The sequence below is a fragment of the Salarias fasciatus genome, chromosome 16, assembly GCF_902148845.1.
Source record: "Salarias fasciatus chromosome 16, fSalaFa1.1, whole genome shotgun sequence".
In the NCBI taxonomy this organism is placed as follows: Eukaryota; Metazoa; Chordata; class Actinopteri; order Blenniiformes; family Blenniidae; genus Salarias; species Salarias fasciatus.
The window spans coordinates 21,076,105-21,101,676 of NC_043760.1; the positions used below are offsets into that span (position 1 = coordinate 21,076,105).

Sequence of the window (25,572 nt, forward strand, 5' to 3'; positions counted from 1 at the left end):
GGGAGGTTGAAGCATTACCAAATATGTTCAAGTGGCTGAGAGGTTACAAGAAAGCTGTGGGTTATAGGTGCCACTGAATCCAAAAACAAAACAACAAAAGTCATGAACAAATTTAACAAAGATTTGAATTTCAGGAAATCGTAAGGATTTCAATAAGTTCAACTGAACTTCTTCTTTGATTGAAAATGAAGAATTTAGTTAAAAAAAACACGTCCCTTTGCTCTGCACACTTCATTTTTATCATGAAAACAACTCCAGGGTCAAACAGAGGGTGCAGAGAGATGCAGCCACAGAACACAAGCAAGACATCACCAATATATTTCAAAACTGAACGAAATCTTCACAGAGATCCTAACACTGATTCACTCACTGGCAATCTCTTTGAACCATTTCCAATAAGAGTGAACATTACAATTAGAATTATTTAGATCTAGCCATGATGGAAATGGGGAAATCCAGACCTGCAGCGTTGAAGCATGTAACAAAAGTTCCTGTGAAAACATGTAAGGTTTTAACTTTACCAAGGGTGGAAAAGCTCCTTATTTTGATAAAACCTCAGTGTCAAGGGTGTGTCAGAACAGCTGACACTGATCAGAAGTTTAACTTTACACTTCAAAACAAAATACACTTACATCTGATAGCAGTGAAACACGATAAACTAACCAGACTCGTTTAATTAAGAGAGTTCCTTTAATGGAGAAGACTGAGGAGGAGGAAAACTCCGGGGGAACTTTTGGGGAATGTGTGTTAAAGGCAGCAGAGAGCCAAACATAAAGGGCGGTGGTTCTCAGAAACTGTCACGTCTCTGCAAATGTTTCCAGTCCCCCACCTCGAGGAGAAACTGCGGGACTTTGCGGTGAACTTACCCTCGGACAGCTCCAGCTCCAGCTCCGCCAGCTTCTCCCGGACCTCGGCCGGCAGGGTCATCGCCACAGCCGGCGTGGGCTCCAACATCATCGTGAGCAGCCCGCTGGAGGTTCTCTCAGCCATGGTGGTCCAGTGGGAAGAGCGAACGGGTCTCCGGTGAGGAGGGCGATCAGACCACACAGGTGAAAGAGAGAGAGGACAAAAAAAAAAAAAAAAAAAAAAAAAAAAGGAAAACTCCCCTTCCTCACTTGGTTTCGGCTCGCAGCAAATAGGGTGTTGGTGCTTTTCCCGTCTGGCCGCAACGTCGTACAGATGTGTGAGAAATCTCTCCAGCCGTCATGACAGGGCTAGCCGGGAGGCTAGCAGACACACCTGGCCGCCTGGGTCCATGCAGGGAGCTGGGACGGGGCCCTGCCGCTGTCTCCGTGCCCGCTGTCCGTCCTCCGGCGCTGACGCTGCCCCGACCGTCTGCGGCTGCTTCTCTCCAACTGTGGAGGGAACTCATTCAACTCCTCGCTCCCTTCCCACGGCGCAGTCGCCATTGCATCATAGCAACAGCAGCCCCGGACGCGCGCGCTCACGAGACCTCGCCCGTGTGTGTCTGCGCGTGTGCACGTGCGCCGCATGCCGCCTGCCGGTGCTCGGATGCCTCCTACCGACAGAAAGGAAACGATGGGTTTTCTAATGTGCTCATTTCTGAATTTATCTCCTCACAAATTAAGTTATCTGGAGTGTTAATTTCAATACGTCATGGAAACCAAAAATATGAATGATTACACATTAATTTGCTATGAAATATTTGAGGAGGTGAATTTTAAAGTGAAATGAAAAAGAAAAATTCGGGACATAATAGGTGATCATACCACCAAAGGGAATATGATTTTTAGACTCTGAAAATAAAAATACTCTGTAATTGGATGCACAGTGCAACTCTGAAAACCTTTTGTTTGTTCTCAGTGCAACATCCCACATCCCAACATCCCACACTTCCCACACTTTAAAATCAAAATAGAGAAATAATTTTGCTTTTGAATGCAAGTAACAATGTTTCATCAAATGAAAGCAAATGAAAGCCAGCATCCTTAACTTCAAATCACGTCACCAGAAAGACATTTAAAAGGGACACACTGACTCATATTAACACTGACTCATATTAACATTTAGGCTGAATCCCATTTCACCCCTTAGCCCTTCCCCTTAGCCCTTCCCCTTGGCCCTTCCCCTTGGCCCTCCGCCTATGAAACGGAGTGCTAAGGGGTAGGGGAGAAAGTCAACCCCTCCGAATTGGGACACCCCTCCGACAATCGCGTACGTCATCAGTAGTCGCCGCTGCCGATGACGTAAGCAGATGCGACAATTATCTGCCGAAGAAGAATGTTTTTCTTACATTTTAAAACTTTATTAATTGACAAAATACTGACATTTATGAACGTCTTTCGTTGCGGACGCCGCCATCTTGCCGATCTTGGAAGGCTTTCTGAGAAATCTGTCATCCAGTGGCGCCGGTGGCGAGGGGCGCTTGTTTTTTTCACCTGGACCGTGGGGTTAGTTCACTTCCGCATTGGCGGGGGCGCTCGTTTCCCACCCGCGCATTCCAGGCGGGCCGTGTTGAAGAAACCAGTTTATTGAAAATAATCGTCTATCTGTTGTGTTTGGAATGCGCCTGGAATGCGCGGGTGTGGAAACGATCACTCCAGTCAATGCGGAAGTGAATTAACCCCGCCCGCCAGGCATGATCTAGGCTGAAAGAACAAGCGCCCCTCGCCATCGGCCGATACCCCTCCGTTTGGAGTGTGCCTCTCCAGAATCTCCTTTTGGAGGGGTGACTGGCCCTCTTTCTTGGCCCTACCCCTCCGTCATAATGACAATTGGGACACTCCTACCCCTCCACGTGAACGCGCAAAACGAGGGGTAGGGCCAAGGGGAAGGGCTAAGGGGTGAAATGGGATTCAGCCTTAGTCTGAGGTTTGATGTCGCATTTGTTGGGGGAAACACGCATTTTTGTGAGAAAATATATTACACAGGAGCAGAAGCAACTACCAGGAAGCAAGGTTTATATACAAGACACCAGGTTTTATTAAGATTAGTATCTAATATTTCATTTAATTTGTCTCCAAGTGTCATGCAGCTAAACAAATAATTGTGAGAAATACTGACTAAGAGCTAATCAAGAAGTTGTTCATGGTGTTACAGGTTCCAGATAATGACATTTGGCATCAGGTGACGCATTCATTTTTGATTATCACAATATGACAAATATTGATGCTGTATAAAAAAGAATACATTTTAAAAATGAAAGACATAAAAAAAAAGCTTGTTACAAATTGTATTGTAAATAAAAAGCAGTGTTGACTTTTTTAGTAAAGAAAAATTATTTACCTCAGGAACTTTAAATCAGAGATTAGAAAACTTAGAAAAATTAAAAAAAAAACTTTAAAAAAGATATAATAAATAAATCACATAAATAAGTTGTTTATGAAGGCATGTTTTAGAAAGAATATTTATTTGTAATATATACAAAAAGACAAAAACTGTTTGTAAAAAATGGCATATATTGTCACTCTCATATATGTACCGGTAACTAGGTGTAAGACATCTCGATCCAAAATTGAAAGTAAACTTGCATGAACATTTCCAAATTATCTCAGTGAAATCAAACTGAAGAATAACACACATCAATGTGTAATAAAGGGGTGATTAAGCAATAGAACAACAAAGTAAACAACAGGCCAAATGAACTGTCTATTTGTTAAAAAAGAAAACTTTGAAAGGGTTAAAGTCTTAATATAGCTGCACTCTGTGAGATAACAACACTAAATACTGAAAAGTATAGAATAAGCTGCACATAAGCAAATGAACAGGATGTTTGAATGGTACTGATGTTTGCTCCCTTCTGCTGACCGGTTGGATCCTTCATATGTAAATGTACATAAAATATTCTAGCTGTAGTGAAATAAGTTAAAGATCAGAAAACAACTCAAACTTGCTTCTATTCTTAAAAAGTGTTTTTAGTGGTTGCATCCAGTAGGTGTCACTATACACACAAAAATAAGGTTCTTCTGAGGCGCTCCACACTCCACCTTGCACTGTGAGAGTTGAGAGGTATTCAGTGAAAACTGTGTCAGTCTAAGAAAACTTGTTTTGTCAGAGTGTGTCTGAGATCAATGTGATAATTTGCTGCAGGGTTCCTCTTGTTGTGTTCAAAGATGGCCCCGTTCACCTCCGTGTGGACGTCGACAATAGAGGCTTTCCTGTCAAAAACACAAACAGGGAGAAAAGTTCTGCTTTAATTTCAAACAAAATGAAAAGTTGAAAAGTTGTCCTTGCTTGTCTGTACCTCCTGTGGGATTTTCCGAGGGCCTCGGTCAGAGCTTTCAGGTAAATGGAGTGATGGCACTCTCTCTCCAGCTGATGTTCCTCCGTCCAGCAGTGACTCCAGAACACATCTGCGTCTACAGGGATAGATGTGGACGGACTGTCGCAGCCGTCCGTCTCCAGGTCCTCGTCCCGGTACTCCATCCTGGCGTGGGGCACAAACTCCAGAACGCTGTACCTCTGGATGAAGAAGAGCTTGGGCTTGCCAGCCAGCCAGGGACAAGCCTCAGCGGTGAAGAGACGTCTGACAGCAGCCATAGACAGACCCCTGCCGTGCACGCTAGTGCCCAAGAGGTGATCTGTGGCACCGCGGCTGATGATGCAGCAGACAAAAGCATCGGCCCTGAAGTTCTCTCTCTGTCTGCTGATGTCTATGAGCACCGCATGCATGTCACTGACACTCAGCCATTGGTGGAGAGTCACGTTGAAATGTAAGGCTTTGAATGTTTCTGCCAACATTCCTAAAGAACAAGGGAAGAAAACGAGAGTTCAGGCATATCCTTGATAAAAAAAAATTTTTATTATTATTGTTTTGTGTAACTTGAGGGCCACACAGTGTTATAAGGGTTATGTTGTTGTGGTTCACTCTCTTATCTCATGAGAAAATCTTGCTGTGCTTCAGGGGGGGCTTTCTCTATGGAGCTTGGGTGTTTTCCCCGTGCATCTGTGGGTTTTCTGTGGATTATGTGGTTTCCAAATCAAATCAAATCAAAAACTACATTTGTACTGACTAGTTGTTGCTTCCCAACAGGTATGAATGTGAATATATGTGGCTGTCTCTGTGATGGACTGTTGAACTGTGCAGTTGGATAACGACCAATAGAAAATAAATGAATGGAAGTGAAAGTGTTTATTCAACATCTGTACCTTATTTTGACAATGTATAACTTTTTAAGGTACCTTTATATTGGACTATTTGACTTATTTGAATTTTAGGTGTCAGAATTTCTATTTTACTTTGCTTACTATTTTTTAGAAATAGCCTGCGCCAGTTGTTAGTCTAAAAAATGTTCTACAGTTGTGTTGTAGTGTATGAAGGTGCTCTTTGATGATCTGCACGCCTGCACTAATATTTGCCTTGGAAAACAGCGCTTTTCTTTGCATATGGTAAACTCGGGTACAGAGAGAAGTTTTGAGCCATCACTCATGTCTCAGTTTTTATTTTACTGAACAGTCTGAAGTGTTCCTGTTCGAGTCACGACCATTTTTAAGTGGCAACAGTATTGATGGTTTCCACTTATGGTCACTTTGTTGAACTGAAGACTGATAAATCCTTGAAGTATCTATTATTACTTCATAACCTCTTCCATTCTTATGCAAATCAACATTTCTTGATTAAATGTCTTCATTTTAATTCCAGCAGGTGCTCAAATCTTGCTTGACTGATTTTATTTCTATTGGCTAAATCCATTCCTGACCCCAATGAACTAACTAAATCGCTGAATTGAATTCAATAAATATAATTAAGTTCTATGATAAAATTACACATGGAACTTTGACATTTTAAATAGTTCACATACTCATTTTTGCCACAGTATCGTGTGAGATAATCCAACACTCTGGACAGATTCTAAGTCCATCAAAGGGGAAAAAAAAGATATAGAAAATCACAAAAAAAATAGGTGATGAACCAGAGTCACAAATTCAGAACACCCAAACAATATACACAAAGAGAACATGCAATTCAGGATATTCTCACTGTTGCGAGAGATTGATAACCGCTGTACAATTCTGTTCATTGGAAACCAAATAACAACACTGCCGATCTGTAAAAATATTTAGATTTACCCTCTCTGCATACTGATGCATCAGGGTGAGCAGTGTCATCTGTGATAGTTTGACTGAAGGTCAGTTTTGAACACAGGACTGCTGGAATTTAGTGTTGGACTTTGTGGTACTGGTGCCACTGCAACGTAAGGTAATGTGTCTCACCTCCATCGTTACCCACACAGTCTATGATCACACAAACCCCTCTAGGGTTGGCGTTGAATTTGTAGGATTCTCGTGAACTCTGAAACAGAAGAGCGCAAGCAAAGAAACTGTGAACCTGCTTCACTGGAGGACTTGTTGCTTAAAGTATGTAGAAAAAGCTCCAACAGAAATTGAAAATCTTACCTGGGAGCTCTGCTCTCTGCCTACAGGCGACACCATGTTTCCTCTGACTGTTAACAAACAGCAATGAAAAGAAAAACATGAGTGACCTGGGGCTTTCCCACACTTTTAAACTGTAACCTTCATGAGATGTAACAATCACTCATGACAGTTCCAGCAGTTTGACTGAAAATGGTATTCTCATGAACATTATCGGTTGCATTACTGAGACATTGTTTAGCCAGTCTTACCAATACACTGAGACTGTCCACCTCTTTGCTGCAGGGAAAGTGACAGAGATCAATATACCAGGAAAGATAAAAGGAGGAAATATGAGATAAGTTTTGCATAGTGTCTTACTCACAGAAACTTGACTGTGACTGTGACTTTGCTGTGGCGATGAGACTGGACCAAGTGTTTGGACTGCAGAAGGTGTGAAAAAGCAACAATAGAAGCATAAGTGGTGATATGACACATCTAATGACTGTGTTAGTTTACACAAAGTTACTTTGTCATAAAGAGTCACATGTTTCCTTTGCCTGAGTAATGTGATGTGGACGTCTGCACAGTATTGAAGTGAACAGAGTTCAAATAGAATTTCCTTTTTTTCCCTTTACTTCTTTCCTCATACTTCAATTCAAGTACACGTGGCTCAAATGTGCATGGACAGCAGTTTCAACAAAGGGCCCGTTATTATTCTCTTTCCACTCTCCTCAAAATTAAATCGCATTTCCTGTCCAAAGTCATCAAGTGGTGATTTTTTAGAGGTTTATCCCCACAGTACTTTATGAAACTAAAAGTTTCACATCACATAGGAGTTACAGTATGTTATAGTTTGACTATAATTTAAGAGCAAACCTGACTGAAACAGAGGCTTTAATGATATCAAAACTAAAATGTGGTGTTTGATGTTAATTCCGACACCTACAGATATTAAAAATATATATATATAGCTCAAAGATGATGGGAAATTGCTGCTTGCTTTAGTTTTGGGTTGTTTTTTTTTTTGTGTGTGTGTGTTTTTTTTATAAGAACATTTCTTTCAGTTTCTGTTTTTTTTGTGTGCTTTGGATACTTTTATCAGATTTCTATTAAGATTTATAGCATTATTTAGTGCTACTGACCACGTAATTGGTGTGACATGCAGATCACTCAGTTTGAAATCCATTTCTCTTTTTCTTTCTTAAAATTCATCAATCGAGTGTAAGAATGAAAAGACATTCTTTTTCAGAGGCAAATTTCAAGCAATTCAGTCTGAAAATGCAATTCAGAAAGAAGTCTGCTCACCTGACATTTTGTAAGCTGTCACTTTTTTGGCCAGATCAATTCTGCCAATATTGTTTAAACATTTCTCCACCAAGTCAACTCTTTCAGGTGAAACCAAATCCAACTTCTCCATTTCAATGATCACATCCAGGAAGTTCTGCAGAGAAATGAGTGGACGTTTTTGTGGGAATGGAAATAAAAAAAGGAATCTTTGCATGTAAATGGTATGTATGTAGCCTACATGGTGTAAATATAATAAATATGTTTCCTTCACTTCCGTACTGAGTGAAAAGAAAACTTGATCATTATCACATTCACTTTTCTTTTAAGCTTCGTGTGCACATACAAAGAAATAATAAATGAGTAAAAACGAAACATAATCAAGCCATCGCTTTTCTTTTTACCTCTGCATTTTCAATTTTCTCACGGGATAATGTGTTGCCTAATAAAAATTTCATGGCATCCAGATCTTCTTTGAGCAGATTCTCACTTATATTAGCCATCAATACTCTTCAGAAAGAAAAAAAAAACAGGATTATTCAAATATTGTTTTCAATTCGCCACTTTGTTTTTTAGTTGATTTGCAAAATATCGATCAGTGATACCTGATCAGTCTTACCTGAATCCCGGCAGGGCTTGTGTGTACCTCAGAGTTCCCTCCGCGTCGTTCCGGTCGATCTGGTACAACTTTGTGAGCACGTCGAAACGCCCCAGACGCAGCATGAGCTCCGTCAGGAGCAGACGCGCGTCCTGGTGGCACCGCACTTTACATTTCAGGGTCTCCTTCACCCGGGCCACGCTGCTGTCCGAGTCCAGACACTCGCACAGGTAGGAGAGGGTCCTGCGCTCGCCGCTGCTCAGAGCCTCTGCTATCTGGTTGATCTGCTGGAGATGGCGTTCATCCGGGACGTCCATGGAATCTGAGTTTTAGACCAAAACAAGCGACCAACACACAAACCCGCCTGGAAGTTATCTTATTATTTTGTGCCCGACTTCAATAAAAAAAATAGAGCGAAAGTGGCTAAAGTTGGGCGAGACAAAGCGACGTTACAGCTGAATAAACATTCCGGAAACAGAGCACCGAGAATGGAGAAGAGATGACGCACGAGCCCTGAAGTGTCCGCGGGAAAGCACCTTATTCGTGCACGGGTGAACTTACCACACATTCCTCTGGGAATCGGGGTTCAACAGGAAACGCGCAGGAATGATAAGTATCCGTTTCGACGTGGGTAAAGCCCGAATTCTTTCTTCGACAAGAATCGCGCACTGCCATGAAACAACAGAGAAAGGAAAGTGAAAGTATTTAAAGGAGCGGCTTCGCTTTGAAGAAGCACGGAAACTACTGTTGGATCACCAACAGTCATCAATGTAAAGTATGTAGAGCAAGGACATTTGTCATACTGAAACCACGAACTTGAAGCAGTTGCATTAGTGCCTTATTTTAATGTGACCCTTAATATATATAGTAATAAAGCAAATATGAAAAGAAAAAAAGATATGTAGTTTATCTGGCATATGCAACAATAACTCACACAGAAGTATGTAGTTCATAACAGTGAACACACGATTGAATCTGTCTGTCTAGCTATGTTGAAGAATTTGGGACCTGTTAGAGAAAATGAAGGTGATGCAAATGGATGCCTGTGTCCTGACTAACTAACCACAGCATGAGTAACAATTTTATGTGATGTATATGTAATGTAATTATAATATATATAAATGAGTCACATAGATTTTTTTCTTTTTTTAACAAATAGAAGCATTTTCTACTTCATACTTCATCTTTGTCGGATGCTGAATGAAAAAAAATATTTTGCTCTCCTTTTGCCAGGCTCAATTCTTTAAATATCTCCTGTCCAAACTGATTCTGAGTTGATATGTTGTGTGGTTTAGTACTTCTCGTACTTCTAGCTCTGTACTTTGTGTCTTGGTCCTTTTTCATCTATATTTCCTTGGAGGTGATTGATGGAGAGGATTTCATATAAACCTTGGTTTCTGATTATGTGGATTCTTTCAAAGTGTGCCTTGGTGCTTGGGCTTCTTTCCTCTTATGCACAGTCAGGTTTTATTTCTTGTCAAACTGTATTATATTATTTTGTACAAACGAATAAAAAGAAAAGAAAAAAAGATTTGTGACATAATTTTGTATTGGTTATTTTTCAGTTTTTTTCTTTTACCAGTCAATTCGTAATTTTTTTCCTCCATCTGAAAATTATGTAAATAAACAAATAAAAAAAATCGAGATGATTACGATGTGGTGGACCGCACTGAGCTGAAACCGGTGATTTTTCCTACGCTCATGAACGCACCAGCGCAGCGCCCCCTGCAGGCCGCTGCGAGCTCACCACGCGCTCCGAGTTCCGCTCGGATCCTCCAATCGTGTCGCGCTCTGGTTCAGCACCATTGCAGTGTGGAGAGATCATACGGAGCTCCTGCTGGCGGAGAGAGGCGCCGTTTCAAGGGAAGATACTCGACCTGAGTGACCGCTCCGGGCGACCACCACCTCCTTTGCTTCCCCGACACGGTCTCCGTGTGACATTCCCACCAACAGCTACCTACCGAGTGAGTATTTCCTTCACTACTGGCTCGGAAACACAGTCACTATTTCCCAGGTAGTCGCAGTGAGGCTGCTGCTGAGTTGGACCATCATCAGCGCTGCCGTGGCGTGTTGATGTGGATGTAAACCCCGCGGAGTGGACGCGGCAGCGGGCTGCGCCGCGCCGACAGCCCTCAGTTCGGGGAGCAACACGGCGGATGCCTCGGCGGTCGGACCCTGGCTCCCCGGCAGCCAGCGGTCTCGGCCTGGTCACGACTGATGGAAACCGAGGATGTCCAGCTGCTGCTGGCTGTTAACAGGCATGCTAGCGGCGTGCGAGGCGGGCTACAAGGTAGCTGACGTTGGCGTTCAGGTTCAGGCTGTCGTGGCAGCGAGCGTGCCAGACGTTAGCTAGCGGGCGAAGTGACTGGCTAGCGGAGCTACGTAACATCACCGGGGGTCAGTGCGAGAGGTAGACCAGCAGGTAGACCAGCAGGTGTGCGGACAATTCTACGTGTTTACACAGGCAAACTCCATTATTCAGGTCGCATTCAAACGGGAGTATTTCTGATAAATAGTATCAGAAGTGTTTTATAACAAAACACAAAACTTTGTGTTTGATTATTAACTTTACTAGACAGACCTGATGTCCGTTTCATGAATGAGCTACCAATAATTCTTTATGTTGATGTAACAAACTCAACATACTGTTATATAGAAAGGTTAAGTTTGGGACAGTGGGAATATTTTTGTGAAAAGCCCCATCACAGCTGAATGATGTGTTATTACCCTCATACCCTATGTGATCAATTGCTGAATTCAATCAGCGTATGTAACACAAAAGTAATAAATAAGATATTACTGAAATTAGTAAAAATACCACCTGCTATCCAATAATTCCATAAGTTTTAGAATAGAATTTAAATTACTTATTCCAGAGTGAAATTGTCAGAGCGTTAACACATTGAATAATGAAAAGTTAAAATGTCACATAAGACAGAGTAATTAGCAATATTAAATATGAATATGTACAAGGCATAACAGTGACTAAGCATGGAAAATAGGAATTGACAGGAATAACCTCCAACAAACACTATTTACAACACATCTATTACAAAATATGGCTTTGTTTTACTTTATTTCTTTAATAGATAACATTAGAACATACAGAAGATATTGTTTATTCTCAACAATATTGTCACTATTGATAGGATATCTATCTATTTTAATCCCCGCTGTAAAATTATGGATTTACTAGCATTATATGACATACAAGTTTTGTGTGCGTGTTTTACGCAATGATTCCTGCAATTTTGTCAACTTCTTCGTTGACTCAGTAAACAAGAGCAAGCTCAGACATTGACATATAAGCCTTTGTTCCGCGGCTTGGTGTTGCTTAATCTTGGCACTCAGAAACATCTTGGCTGAGTTGCTGTTTGCAAGCTGGGTGTCTGTACCTGCAGCATCAGGCTAAAGCAGGGATCCCGCTGACGCCCCGTGCTGTTTAATAAACTATACACTGTCAGAACAGTTTATTACAGTAAACCAGTTGTTCGGGGCTCAAAGCAACTAGCACACAACACTCTTTACAACAGTAACATAACTTATTCATTTCTCTCTTGTGCTATCCTGCCAGTTTGCTGTTTCCTAGCTGTCCTCGAACACGGATAAGTTGCCGTTTTAACACTGACACCAGTAAATTAACTGGATGCTACTTTGAGTGACGTTTGTCTGTTTTTTTTTTTTTTTTAATCAGTAAATTAAATTACTGCTGGTTGGAGTGACATTGGTTTGGATGAGTAAATCACCATTGAAATAATGGCGTTATGGACAAAGATGTGGAGCTGAAGATCCAGATAATTCCATGCCATCTGCTGCTCATCCTCAACTGTCATCCTGCTCTCTCCTCCTCCCTTGGTGTATTTCTGCCACCATGTGTTTTGGGACCAGGCTATCATAAGAGCTGTGGCCTATTTTTGACAGAAACTCCCATTTACCCACTTAATCTGTGTCTCTGTCTCCAGGTCTACAGTTTTGTTTGCTACTCAATTTTTTTTATAGTATAGAGCAGAAGTGTATATTTTTTAATGTAATACTTGAAGGTACGTAGAAAATAGTGTTTGACTTGGCTGAGAGTGTACAACCTTGTTTCATAGATGCACATCTGTTCCTGTTGTGAGCACATTGAGACATCTCTAAAGCAGAACGAAATCTAACCACAACTGTATTGGGCCCCGTAGTGCAATGCCCCCCTCCCACCAATAACGATGCACACGCTTAGGGGATCAAAGCTGTAATTAGCCTGTCATGGATTAGCAGTGGGGACTATTTTCCATGGTACTCACTCCCACAGAGCCAAAGGATCACACAGGCAGCAAGCCCCCCTGCCCTTCCTCTGCTTCCATCAGAGAAAAGCTGAATCGCTGTGATTGTTGTTGTCCCCGCAAGGCTAAGCATGTGAGAACCGTCATTTTGTCCCCGGAGGATTCGCGCAAATAGCATTTCTGAATTTGATTTGGATACGTTCCTTCATCTGTTTGTACCGCGTGTCCATATCAGATCCGTGATGTGTGAACGGCACTCGAGTAAAGTCAGTCCAGCCATGCTGGCTGCGTGCAGGCTTGTGTGAGCTGGATATGTGGTTGGCGTGTGGTGAGAGAGCTGTGGCGCTGCTGACTCACCACACTGCCAGGTTTCAGCCACGGCTGAGTGTTAGATTGTTCTTTGATGTACAGCGTGTCTCCCTATCAGCCGAGCAAGAGTTCACGAAAGAATGAACAGCGTGATGCCAGAATTCCCTTATGGCCAACACCGCTTCCTGTGTTGTTTAAATAGTTTAACCTGCAGGTTATTTAGCTTCAGTTCTTGTTAAAATGGCTAAAAATATCCACATTAGAAGTCATAGTCATATGGTTGGTAGTTTTGTGAAACACTGCAAAGGGAAAAACAGTTTTGTATTTGAGAAACTAAATGTGTCGAATGAGCTGGAGTAGGACTGTGTCTTCCAAAAAAGTTGATCAATTTTTGTGTTTCACTGTGCTACAGATTGTAAAAGTAACCTTAGGTTTTTTTTATGTTGACGTGTACGTGTATAGTAAATAAAATCATTCTAAAAATGTATTTATTTTGACAGTACCCTGTTTGCACTGCCAGCGTTCGATTAGCTTTGATGTGGAAATGATATCATGTTGTGATTAACTTTATCTTCCTGAAGGGAGATGTCCATTCCTCATGGCAATATCTTTCCAATCATTACTCTGCTGTTCAGGAAACCTGGTTGATTTCACAGTTCAGTGTTTTACCCACCTCTCTTTTTCCACAGTGAGGGCTGCTTTGTTTACATCTCTCACCTGTTGACACAATTCAGTGTTGGCAGATGAAGTGGTTAATCATTAAGCCACCACTCAGAATCAAAAATGAACTGAACATTCTGTGTCAAGTCTGTCTGATTCACTGTGTCAACATGTAGAGTATTTATCCCATGAGAATAGGAGAAGGAAACACGTTACAATGTATTGAACAACAGTTCAGCTATGATTCTGCTGGTAAAATGTGTTTGGTAACTCTTTACTTAAAGCACCCGGTATAACACATTCTAAATGCATTTATAAAGCATTATAATGCCATTATAGCACGTGTAGCTATAGTTATAAACACTCATAAATGATCACAATGCCATGACCTAACCCTAATCCTATGCTGTACAGCAGGTTATAAAGCATTGTGATCATTTATGAGTGTTTTTGACTACTTATAATGTGTTATACTGGGTGCTTCAAGTAAAGTGTTACCATGTGTTCTTTATATTAAGGAAACTGTTTTTTTTTTTCTGTAACTGTAGCTCATTAATCATCTCACTATCTTTAAAAAAGGAAGTTGTCTTTTCAGTGTGTTTCGTTTGTCAGAACTAGGGGAAAGGTATTGGCTTGATTTTTATGAAACCTGACATCAAGGTGGATCGTACATTAATAAAGTCCCTTTAGATTCTGGAGCTTATCCATATCTAAGGACGCATTAGCAAACAAGTTTCAATTTAGATCATTTTTGTTTTTATTGGTATTTGTGAGGTAGGGCGTATGGCCGATTGCCATGCATCTTTATTAATGATATTCAGATTTATTGATTTAAGACGATGATCAGATTCTTCCACTCTTTAACTCAGGTAAAACAGTTTTGAGTGGTTTGACTTTGGAAATATATCACTGGTGTTTCATGTGCATGATAATGGGAGCACAGCAGGAGGATGCATCAAACTACTGTACTGTTGTATTGTGGCTGGGATTGGTGATAGAGGATAGAGGCAGTATGCTAGTAGAAGTTAACATTTCAGTAGTGTGTAGTGTATGGAGGATGGATCATCACATTCTAGCTGGACTCAGTAGTTCTCTTCAGTCAGACTCACCGGGAGCTGGAATAGTGATCCCAGCATTCAAGTGCGATCATTAACACTGCCCAGAATCACAAACCAGGCAAAGCAGCTTCAGGTGAAGCTCCGGAATAGTCCCCCACATCAGATAAAGGCGAGGCCCTCACGCCATACAAATTTTGTAACGTGCAATTCAAAGTAGTTACATGTTATAAAGAATCGAGAACTCAACCAGAGCTACTGCTGCTTATAATGAAGGTAAATTTGGAAGCCATGCAAAAATATATTTTGAAGTAATTAATAAAACACTTTCAGTGTTTTGTGTGAATAATTACTCATTGCTATATCATAGAACCACCATGAATGATCCTGTTTTCACTGCAGAAACATATTTCTCCTCCTCCAAACCTTTTGCCTGGCTAGCTAACATTTGCTAGTGATAGGCCGTACATCGCTGAGACAATCCTGACAAAAATAAGTGCTAACAGAGGAATGGTACTTTCAAATCATTGTGCAGATCAGTTACTGAAGATAGAAAAGCAGAGAACGCTCTCTGGACAAGCTGGAGGCTGTGAATGTTCAACGTCTGTACCTGATAAATGACCGACCCTGCTGCTTGGTAGTAATGCTCCAGAGGTTAGAAGAGCTCTTATCCTGAAACTCCGCATTGGTTTTGGGGATAAATCCATTTAAAGAAGTGTGTGTATGTGTGTGTTTGTACGGGTTAGAGGGGTTTATGCTCTGTGGGAACTTCCTGCTCTTCCACAAGAACACATGTCAAACTGTGAGGTGATTATTCAAGTTATGGTAGTTTGACTGTATCGACGCAGCAGTAACAGTCCATCTTTAGTGGAAAAACAAAACAAAACAGTACATTCCTGCTGTTGACCTCAACAGTTTACATTAACCTGGTAGACACCTGAACTTTACCCCCGCTCACGGGTGTCAGAATGTGTGTGTCTTGGTAACACAATCTCTGTATTATTGATATGGCAGAACGGTCAGTGTGTTTAAACCAAGATAATGGGGTCATCATCCTCCCAGAGTCTCAGTTCTCTGCTGGGCTTTACCTCTGTGTCGCTCAGCTCGGCGCTCCCTCGCTCAGCTTGCTGGTCACGACTCAGAGCCTCTCTGAAGTTGAACATGTGCCAAAGCCCGGTTGATTCCAGGAGCCTTTGAATTATTGCCAGTTATTTGCTGTTGTGATATGATGGAAAAGACAGGGAAGGAAAGTGAAGGCTTTTTCAGGAGCAAGCAGGAAGAGCTGTTTACATGAGCGATTGTGATTGTTGTGTATCCAAGCCGATCAAATATATGGTCAAAGAAATGCACTTGGTTCAACGCTCGTCAAAAGATTAAACGGAAATGAATTGCATAATTCCAATGTTTCCTTTCATGTCTTGGCCTGAAAACACAAAGTGACTGAGTGTTTCATTAGCTTTACAAAGTCTGGCCAAAACTCTGTGGCTAATGCTTATTAACTTGGCTACAGTTTCTAGCAGGACTCTGTCATTGTCCAGCTCTTGTAATTTCCTTCTGTCTGCTGCAGCGCGACGGATGGAGCCAAAATGTAGCCTTCATGATTATTTTCCAGACCGTTGGAATGTGTTTGATTTAATACTCATTATGTGTTTGTGAGCGGCAAGGAACTTAGATCGAGGGACGAAATCCCTGGCTGGGTTTTTCCTGATACTGAGCTCTTTTTGCAGACACTCCACCCCCCTAGTGTCAGCGGCGATGCAGTCCTTCCTCCATCCTCGCTCCTCATTGATGCTTTTCAACCATCTCAGCCTGTGGGTTGCTTGGTGGTCTTGGCTTGTTATGAAAGCTGAAGGTGGTCCATTGTTTAAAGATTGCTGAGCAGCTTATTTAGCTGTGCAGCTATTTCCTCTGTTTCTCTGGAGTAATGTTAAATACCACACAGTCACACACACACACACACACAGTGCCGCAGCAGAGCCACATACTGAGGAATTAGCGGTCATGTGTCTGTAGTTTGAACTGTCAATGAACTGCCAGAGCTTTCATGCAAGGCAGAATCCTGCAACTCATTGATCATAACTTACATTGAGTGTAAAGTGCATGTATGCCGTGTACTGCAGCAATACCACAAAGTCTGTGTTGTGTCTGAGAGAGAGAGGTTCACTAACCTTTGTGAAGATGAGTGTTGTACCAATACCACCATCGGCATCGGCATCAGCTGACATGGACTTCCCAGAGCAGTTAATCAGCTCGGTTGCAAACGGATCCCACTGAGGGTCATCAGTGTCAGTTGTTCAAAGAGTTTATTTAAGATCAACAAAGTCAAAAAAAGCAAAAGCAAATTGATGTACTAAGCTTTTGTCAGTTCACAATCCGTTCATACATTAGCAATCTAAGCAATGCTAAAGGAGAAGAACACTAAGAGGCACTAACTGCTTCTTAATTGCGTGCTGAGTGATGCTAAGTGGTGCACTTGCTATGAAAAATATTTTGGCAAATATACGGTTGACGACTAACTTTGACTGCGCTGCAGCAATAGGTATGATCTGCAGCCAATCTACACAAAACAAAGCTGATGTTTCTACCAAAAGCAGCAGGTTAGACAGGAAGTACCGACATGAAGGACGGAATAAATGCCACACTTTTTAAAATAAAACATCTCATTTCAGCATGTATATCATGCCAATTATTAGACATTTCACTATACCTGGTGGCAACAGCTCTGATATGGGAGCACGACAAGCATATTTCAGTGTAGTTATATTTTAGTTAAACATGTAATAAATGCTCAATGTTTGATTGTCAATAATGAAGAATTTAATTGCATTATTTAGTACTTATATCAGTCGTCTATATTAGAAACTGCCTAAATGTACCTACTGTAATTCTTATATGTATTTTAGTCTTCACTTGATTGAGAACACCTGGCGTGTACGCTGCGAAAAGTTCTCTTACGTAATGATAAATTTTTGTTTTATTTGGTAAAGCTCAGGTATCCTTCTTTGAAAACTTCAGCTGCTGTTTGCACAAGAACTCGCTGTAAGTCATTCTGGATAAACAGCAGACCGAATGCTCTGAATTAAGCAAATAACATAAGCTGTTACGAGTGATGTCGCCACTCCCTATTTCAAACCTGGATACGCTGGGGTGAGGTCCAGTGCTTATCTTCCAGCGAGGCTTCATTTGCATTGAAAGTATTTGTATAGCTCAGGTTTTAGAGGAAGAGGGTGGGGGGCAGGATGTTGTTGGCAGTCACCTGTACTATTGTGTATTCTGGCTCACCCGGCCTAATTGGTGGAACCCTGTGTGTGTGTGTGTGTTGAGGTGTGTGTGTGTGTGTGTGTGTCTCTGTAGTTGCAACACGGGCCCATCCCAACACGTCTGGCCCTGCAGCTGCAGCAGAGCTAATTTTAGCCCAGGATGTGCGTACGCCTCAGTTCCCCTAGCCTGGCCTATGAGAGATGAGGGGAGGATGAGAGAGAAACAGAAGCTAATTTTTCACCCGCTCTATCTCTCCTCTGTTCTGTCTTCATATATTTTCTTTTTTTTTTTATATAAGTGTGATCACCTGCTGGTTGTATATTTTTTGTGTGCCCAGAGAAACCGGTTTCATGCGCCTCTGTCCATGTGTCCTAAAGGCATCATTATTGATTTGCACAGGAACATATTGACTTTAGTCATCGCTGCCTGCCTGTGACCTTTACTCAGTAGCAGCCTTTTCTGTCGGTTAGTGTCCAGCTAAGGTGTGTATACGCTGGCCTCCCTCTCTTTCTCTCTACCTGTGTGCGGTTATCACCTTATACAGCATAATTTCAGCTATAAATAAACCCCGTTCTATTCTGGGGCAGCCAGGCTGCTCTGCAGGTGAGTGGCTGGGTGTTGCTAGGATTGACAGAGGCACAGGGAGATTACAGCAAACTGGTTTGCCATAGTCAGGTATTACAGTTAATCCCTCTACTTAGGGAAAGTGTTGAGATAAAATGTGTGTGTGTGTGTGTATGTGCATGCGCTATAGGTGTGTTTGTTTCATGAAGCACACATGTACCAAAGACGTTAAGCGAGCCTCCCTTGTGACTTCGTTGAGTGCCTTTGTGAAATTCTTTGGCTGCTGGGTAGAAAAAAAGCCTGTGCACGTGCGTTTTCTGCTTGCTGTCAGCACACTTTATAGTTTTCTGCACACTTCTACACAACATCAGCATTGTAATGCCTTTATTATTAGAAACAATAGCGTTAAAAGCAAGAACACCTGCCAGACTCCACAACTTATTCTTGAAGTTTAACCTGATTTTACAGCATTAACTCAATTGTAAACTAGTTACATCTAGACCTGAGATGATCATTAATTAATAAATCAATTGATTGCATGATAAATGAAAATTAACTGGATAATTTTTCCAGGCTCGATAAGTTGCCATAATACGAGTTACATATTACCGTGAGTTTGTTTTCTTCGTCTGTCGCTTCCAGACAGGCTGCATGTCAAGATGCTTGCGCTCTCAGCATCTCAGTGCATTTGTTTCACAGCGGAATGATGGGAGTAACAGTGGCTCTCAAATTAAGGTCTGGGACCCCCGTTGGAGGATCCTGGAGGTTGGAAAAATTAGGTTTCAATACGTGGAAAAACTTGCACCACTATAGAGGGCTGAGCCAAATTCTTCCCAGCTGTGCTCAGTATGAAAATTTCCCCTTGTAAAAACCATCTTGCTTGATTTTGATAAGGTCCTCTTCCTGCTCTGCATCGAACACGTTCTTGCTATGATGTGATTCAGACTGTAATTAATCAACTGAAGAATCGGTAAGTGTGCTTCCAAGCCTGAACCATGCACACTTGAGCAAGTAAACAGCCACTTTCAAAATGAAAGTAAAGGAGTTTGATTGCATTGCCTTGTATGCATTGAGCACAACGGTTTTAACCTGACACATCATTTTTCATTCTCACAACCCAGCAGGAACAACCAAAAACTCCAGCATTGTTCAGACTTTTGTAAAAACCATTTCACATATTTCCCTCTCATATTAAATTGCAAATCAACAGTATCAATGTCCAATTTTAAACAAAGTACTGAATATCCCCTTGCTATATAGAACTCTGAGTCCTGATTTTTTTGCTGAAGTTGTAAAAATACAAGGCAAAAGAAAATGATGATCACAGGTCACTGAACTGTCCCAGTCATTTTAAAGTAATCACATTTTACAGCAAGAAAACTTAAAGTAAGTAGGACGACATCAAGAAGTGGCCCAAACGACACAAGCACAAGAGCTTGCTCAACTTCAATAATTCATGGCTGACTGAGCCACGCTGACCTTGAAAAATCCCCAGTGTTGGACAGTTGAAACCTGGCACTGCTCATTTAGGGCAGAGAGGGGAGGCTGAGACAGACAGACACAAACCCAGAGATACACAACATGTGCAGCCTCCCTTCTGATAAGCCGTTTGCTCGTATTAGTTGATGCAGCCTCCTCCCGGTACTGGCATTTCTGAAATTCTTTATTATCCCCCAGAGCATTAACTGTCATTACTGTTGGTAAAATGTGTTGCTCTTTCAGTTTGACTATTCTGTGCAGCCTCAATAGGCTGAACTTTACATGTGAGTGATGCAACGTTCTGCTCCGTGATTGTTGAAGCCTCATCCTGCTGAAAGTGTCTGGGCTGTGTCCCTCGGCAATGATCTTTCTGCTGTCTTTGGATTTGCTCATCTTTTCAAATAAGTTTGTTGGTGAATCCACACCCCCTTCTGTAGTTTGTTCCCTTCTGTTAATTGATTGAAAAAGTCCTCGGGAGTCATTGGGAAAAATACTTTGAATAGGCCAACTTTGCAGAGTCCCATTTTTGCATGTACATTCTGAATTGTGCTTTCTGAGCTAATTTTATAAGCAATTAAGTTTCCAAGAAGGCATACCAATAAGCTGATAAAACATAAAATGCTGAAAGAAGCCCCAAAACATCACATAAAAAACAGATTAGCACTTTTATGTGAATGATATTACCATTACAAACACTAAGCTGGGCAGAAGTTAAAAAAAAAAAAAGAAGAGGAAAACAAAATCGCATTTTGTACTGATATTGATATTTATTACTTATTTCAATTAGATTTTCTACTATGCAGCTATTCAACAAGGCACTGAGAAGTGTACTTCAGGCTCCTCTGATCTATCAGGTACTGAACTCATATTTTTCCTCTCCTCCAAATGTGAATTTGGTGTGATAGTGTAAGCTTTCGATAAGTGTGAGTGGCTTTATCAGCTTTGATGACAACTAGCTGTAAATGAATTCAGAGAGGCTGTGGGACAGTTAGTAGAGTTTTTCCTTCTTTCAGGTCTGATGTTGTCGGTTCGATCCCCCGTCTCTCCCTGACCTCCCTGTCTTGTGCCCACAGTGGGGAGCACCGTGCCTGACTGCTCTCACTGTGTGAATGAATGAGTGAACATGACTGGTCGTCTAAAGTGCATTAAGTCTCTTTAAGCAGTAAACTCTGCTAAATAAACAAAGTCCATTTAGCATTTATACCCAGGCACATATTTGGAGCTGTGGTGGGTTCGGATCCTGGTGTGATCACACCACGTGTTTGAAGGTCTGCAGCTCTCATTGACGATCTTTTACTCAAGTGTTTGCCTGAAGAAAAAAAAAAAAAAAACTTGCACCCAGATATCTCACTCCTGACTAATGCTGCTGTCACACTCGCTTGTGTTATAACAATATTTCGCTGTGCTGTGTCATGTGAATGACTACAGTCTGCTGTGTTTTGATAACTCTCACATGAAGACTCAGAGTTGCACGTTGTGTGTTGCGAACATCAATTTTCCTCCTAGTTTTGTGCTGGCTCAGCTGCGGATTATTACTATTATTATGACCTTTTTGTCACATTGAATGAAGTCCAAGCGGAGTTTATTGTCGGAGTGTTTCGGGCTTTCCGTGACTGCCTCTCAGCAGTGATTCATTTATTCAGCAGCAAAATCTACCAAGCTGCCAACACTAGCAAAAAAAAAAAAAAAAAAAAGTGAAGCTATGTCCCAATATAAAAAGAACTAATAGAAGCTCGGTGTTGATTGGTTATCTTTGTTAGCACAAGAAAGGGGTTTTGTGTTTCTGTCTTGGATAATAACAGGCGCACAGCAGCTATTTAACTATTCCAGGACGGTCTCTGGGTGCAGCAGCAATAGAGAGAGGCTCTCTCTTCTCAGCACTAACCTTGTGTGTGTTTACACTGGTTTAATGAGTCTCTCAGTCGTGTACACTCCTATGATTCATCTGTTTGTAATGAGTGATGAGGATTGTTGGGGGTCCAGCATTCACTTCAGAGTACAGCTCACAGCTGATCGGGGGCCGGATGCTTTCATCCTGAGCTCCACTCACGTCTCACCTGTTGGATGCGTTCGATCGGGAACAATCGCCACCTGTGCTTCAGCTTGCCGCGTAATCTGTCACTTTGAGAGCTTTGATTACCGACAGTAAGGTACAGGCAGGGCTGCGGCATGGCCGGATTCGATTTGCACATTTGTGGTTTCAATCTGAAGAATTGCCCGGCGTATTGATCAGTGCGTTGCGTCTGCTGTCAGTACTGTGTGTCCAGGCTGCGGGCAGAGGAGAGGAGACGAGACGAGATGAGGGAAAGACTGAAATCAGGACACACCAACACAAATGCAAAAGGCTTGACCCGACATTTAAGATGATAATTCACCAGCTCTGCTAACAAATTCAGTGCTTATTGAGTCATGAGGCTGCCGAGGTACCGGGCTCCCGTATGAAACCTTTCCTTTCCCTCGCTCACTGTCAGAACATGGCACGGTGCGGTCGATATCGGCATGACTGGACTGCTCAGTGGGCGTTTTCTCAGTTACGTATTAATCACAGGCGGTATGAATGGCATCTCCACTTTACTCCCTTCCTCAATGAAATCAAGGTTAAGAGTTTTATGTTGAAACTGTAAAAAAAAAAAGTCTTGTGACAATTTTAAACCAAATTAAAGCCAGCAAAACAGGAATATCCAGCAGCTGATATAGGTTTTGGCGGTTTGTTGAGTTTTGTTTCTACAATTTATTGCTTCTCTCTTCTTTTTTTTTTTTTTTTTGTCTTTATTGCTTCTAACTTCTTCACTTTGGCCACCAAATATGAAAACATGTTTAAGCAATGAAGGGAAATGCAATGTTGTGCAACAGGGCTTCATCTGATTGGTCAACTACATTGACATGCAGAGCACGGATGCACAGTGCATGGAAACAGGAGTTATTGCAGTTCAGTCTCTGTTTAGTCATGTGTATATTTAACATATTGATGTCATGATAATGTTGAATTTGCAATATTCATGATAGAGACTGGGGCTGCAGATGAAGCCCCAGTCTCTCATTTTACAATAACAATTGTTTTTACTGAAAGAGAAATGTTATTTATGGAAGGGGGGTTTCCATTGTTCATCAGCAGAATTGCAGAGAAACACAAAATACGCTTGCTGGCGCTCTTTTAACCTCATGAAGTATTTCGGCGTGTGTTTATCAATGGGACTGTGATCTGGTGTTTGAAGTGCCGTAAACAGGATGGGCTGGCACTCTCCTATTGACCACAGCACAATAAGCAGAGGAAAGATCAGCCCTCGAGGGAAAGTTTGCTCGTTGCCATTCACCAGCTCATTCGGTGTGCTTCGTATTTAGCCAACAGTGGCGGCTGACTGGGGAGCAGTGTTGATACAAAAATACTGGAGCGAGATGGCTGCAGAGCGGAGACGAATCATATTCCAGCTCCTCGGTAGAAAGGACGTCTTCTGCTGTCCTTACACAGCTTAAACAAGATAAGCGCAGACTTGGTGTGATGTGGAAACATTATGCACAACGTTTAAGTCCTTAAAGGAGCAAAATGTTCGGCAGTCAGATTGTCATCATATAATGAGACATGCAAAATGAGGAAGAATTGGTTTTCAAAATACTGGGGTAAACTTATTACAATGGACTATGTGGTGTTTTCAAGAATCTATCGAGCTGACGCGCATCGCAGTATTGGAGACACAATTCAGTTAATGCCTTCATTGTACCACTACTTTAAGCAATCATTATGAAGAAAAAACATCCAAAACAGTCAGTGGAATGAAATCTTGGTTACCAAACATCCAACAGTAGCACGTTTTGTACATCTTTGCAGCAATGCCCAGGACGCCATAATCTACCCAGAGTTATGAAAGAGTGCATGAGCTTGGATGTAAATATCCATATTTATATTGCGTCTGCATTCTGATGTACTTTTCTTCATTATAGAGTCAACAAGACATATTGAGTTTGATCACTGCTAATGGGATTGCTGCCTGTTTCTTTTTTAGAAGAATTTCCCTTTCAGACTTTATGCTCATAGTTTACAATTCTGTCATCTAAAATCACATCTATTTATGCTGCAGATATATTTTTTTTATTATTTATTTTTTGCTGTGCTGTATTATTCATTCCTTGCCCTCAACCTGGAGCCTCGGTTAGCCTCGGCTTTGATGAGTCATACACAATGAGTACGCTTTATCCCGTGATGGAAAATAAATGCCTCCTAACAGCGCTCAACAGAAGGAGACGCTCTACACATCATGATTCCAGACAGATGGGACTCCTGCATGGTGATTTCCTGGACTCTTTTGTGATGAATTGCTAATGAAAGATTGCTTCATAATAAACACGGGGACCGTGATGCAAATGCTTAAGTGAACGGCGTGCTCAGCGATGTGTCACAAGCCGCCGCTCTGGGACATGCAGCAGTGCACCGCCTGCTCTCTGCAGCATCTGTTTGTGTGTCACCGAAGTCTTGATTTATTCTGTCAGAGACAGTCAGCGTGATGGGTGTGGATCCCCGGCATGCATTTTCTAGCCGGCGAGGACAACACGTTGGCCAACTGACTGTTGCTATGCAACACACGGGAACTTGAAAACGGACTCCCGGTGCCGTGACTCAGAGTAACCTTAAAACAAGTATTTGTTTGGCAAGAATGCATGGTTTCGCAAATTGGGGAAAAAAATAGCTATTTTTGCATGTCGTGTGCCTGTTTGAAAATCTTGCACAAGCTTTGTTTGTCTCTCGGTCTGTTGTCCTGCCTTTGTTTCAGCCATCCGTTGTTTTCCAAGTCACTGTGTTCTCAGTTTCTTTGTTCTTGTCCTCTCCAAGCCACAAGAGCGGGTCTTCCATGATCCTACATCGGTGTCATTTAAAGTTTAGAGTGCAGTTTCAGTTTTTATTTACTGAAGTCTTCTTGTTTCATTTCATATTCACCTGTATTTTGCATCATTTTACTGTCAGGCAGTTCAGTGAAAGCACTTGGTCCATTGTTCAATTTCAATTTCACATCAAAATTCTGGGTTGAAATAAGACTTTAAGTGTAAAGCAAATTACTGCCGACTAAATGTAGACCTTTGCTTGTTCAAAGCACACATTCCTGTCAGCAGAACTTGTGTGATGATCTGATTGGCGCCATGTTGTTTTGTCGCTGCAGGTGAGCCTCCGTGAGTGACAGATGTGTGACACTGTGGAGAACCATTCCCCTCTCCTACTGGAGATCTGAGTTCTGGGACGCTGAGGTAAGCGCACGACGGCAACACACTGACCTCTGAAACGGCCTGACAAGCTGTGTGTTCGTACAACTTTTCTCAGTTTACTTTATCTTTACAAATCAACAAAAAGCTTTAGATGTGGACACTGAGTAATCTCTTAAAGTGTTATGCTATCGTTAAAGAGAATCGCATCACATCTCAGTCACGTTTCAACTTTTCCTGAAGTCTTGGACAATATCTTCCATTGATTTTTTTTTTGCCAATAAATAACAATGTTTGCCACTGCGTGTGTGCATACTGCGACTGTTCCCATGGTAACTAGTGGGCCTGCCTTGACGATGGAGAATTTCACCTTTGACAGTTTGACAAGCCGGAGGAAATTAATGAGTCAGCCTTTCAAGAAGAGCTGAACAAGCGGACGAAATGCAGTCTTTTAACTCGCAGTCGGAGATTTGAGTGGAGTACTCGCGCAGAGAGATTTCACCAGTTCAGATCGTCAGCTGTTCTTCTCCTCCAGTCTCACAGCAAAACACATATTTTTGTTCCTCTGAGCTTGTTGTTTTATCAACACCATTGT

General features: G+C 41.8%; 3 protein-coding genes across 13 annotated transcripts in view; 1 reads left to right on the forward strand and 2 right to left on the reverse strand.

Annotated features, from left to right (window-relative positions):
* dip2a (disco-interacting protein 2 homolog A) overlaps positions 1–1,019 on the reverse strand; it is a 75,263-nt gene extending 74,244 nt beyond the window's left edge. For all 9 annotated transcript variants that reach the window (XM_030112493.1, XM_030112491.1, XM_030112492.1 and 6 more), the window contains exon 1: positions 867–1,019. In XM_030112493.1, the coding sequence (XP_029968353.1) occupies positions 867–990 (124 nt within the window). In that variant the 5' untranslated portion in view covers positions 991–1,019. The remainder of the gene's footprint in view (positions 1–866) is intronic.
* A 1,907-nt stretch (positions 1,020–2,926) lies between these two features.
* On the reverse strand, positions 2,927–8,911 carry LOC115403566 (CASP8 and FADD-like apoptosis regulator). The gene is made up of 10 exons (XM_030112514.1): positions 8,759–8,911; positions 8,219–8,519; positions 8,004–8,109; positions 7,621–7,756; positions 6,698–6,756; positions 6,585–6,612; positions 6,358–6,404; positions 6,175–6,253; positions 4,205–4,703; positions 2,927–4,118 (listed from the first exon to the last, which is right to left on the reverse strand). The coding sequence occupies exons 1-10, from the start codon at positions 8,763–8,765 to the stop codon at positions 3,989–3,991; spliced, it is 1,392 nt and encodes a 463-aa protein (XP_029968374.1). The 5' UTR covers positions 8,766–8,911; the 3' UTR covers positions 2,927–3,988.
* A 1,106-nt stretch (positions 8,912–10,017) lies between these two features.
* The window catches only part of LOC115403558 (protein FAM126B), a 36,826-nt gene continuing 21,271 nt past the window's right edge, over positions 10,018–25,572 (forward strand). For 2 of the 3 annotated variants that reach the window (XM_030112505.1, XM_030112506.1), the window contains exons 1-2: positions 10,020–10,161; positions 24,938–25,022. The gene's annotated coding sequence lies outside the window, so the exon portion shown is untranslated. Of the gene's footprint in view, positions 10,162–24,937; positions 25,023–25,572 lie in introns of all 3 variants that reach the window. The other variant, XM_030112504.1, reaches the window with a different exon arrangement.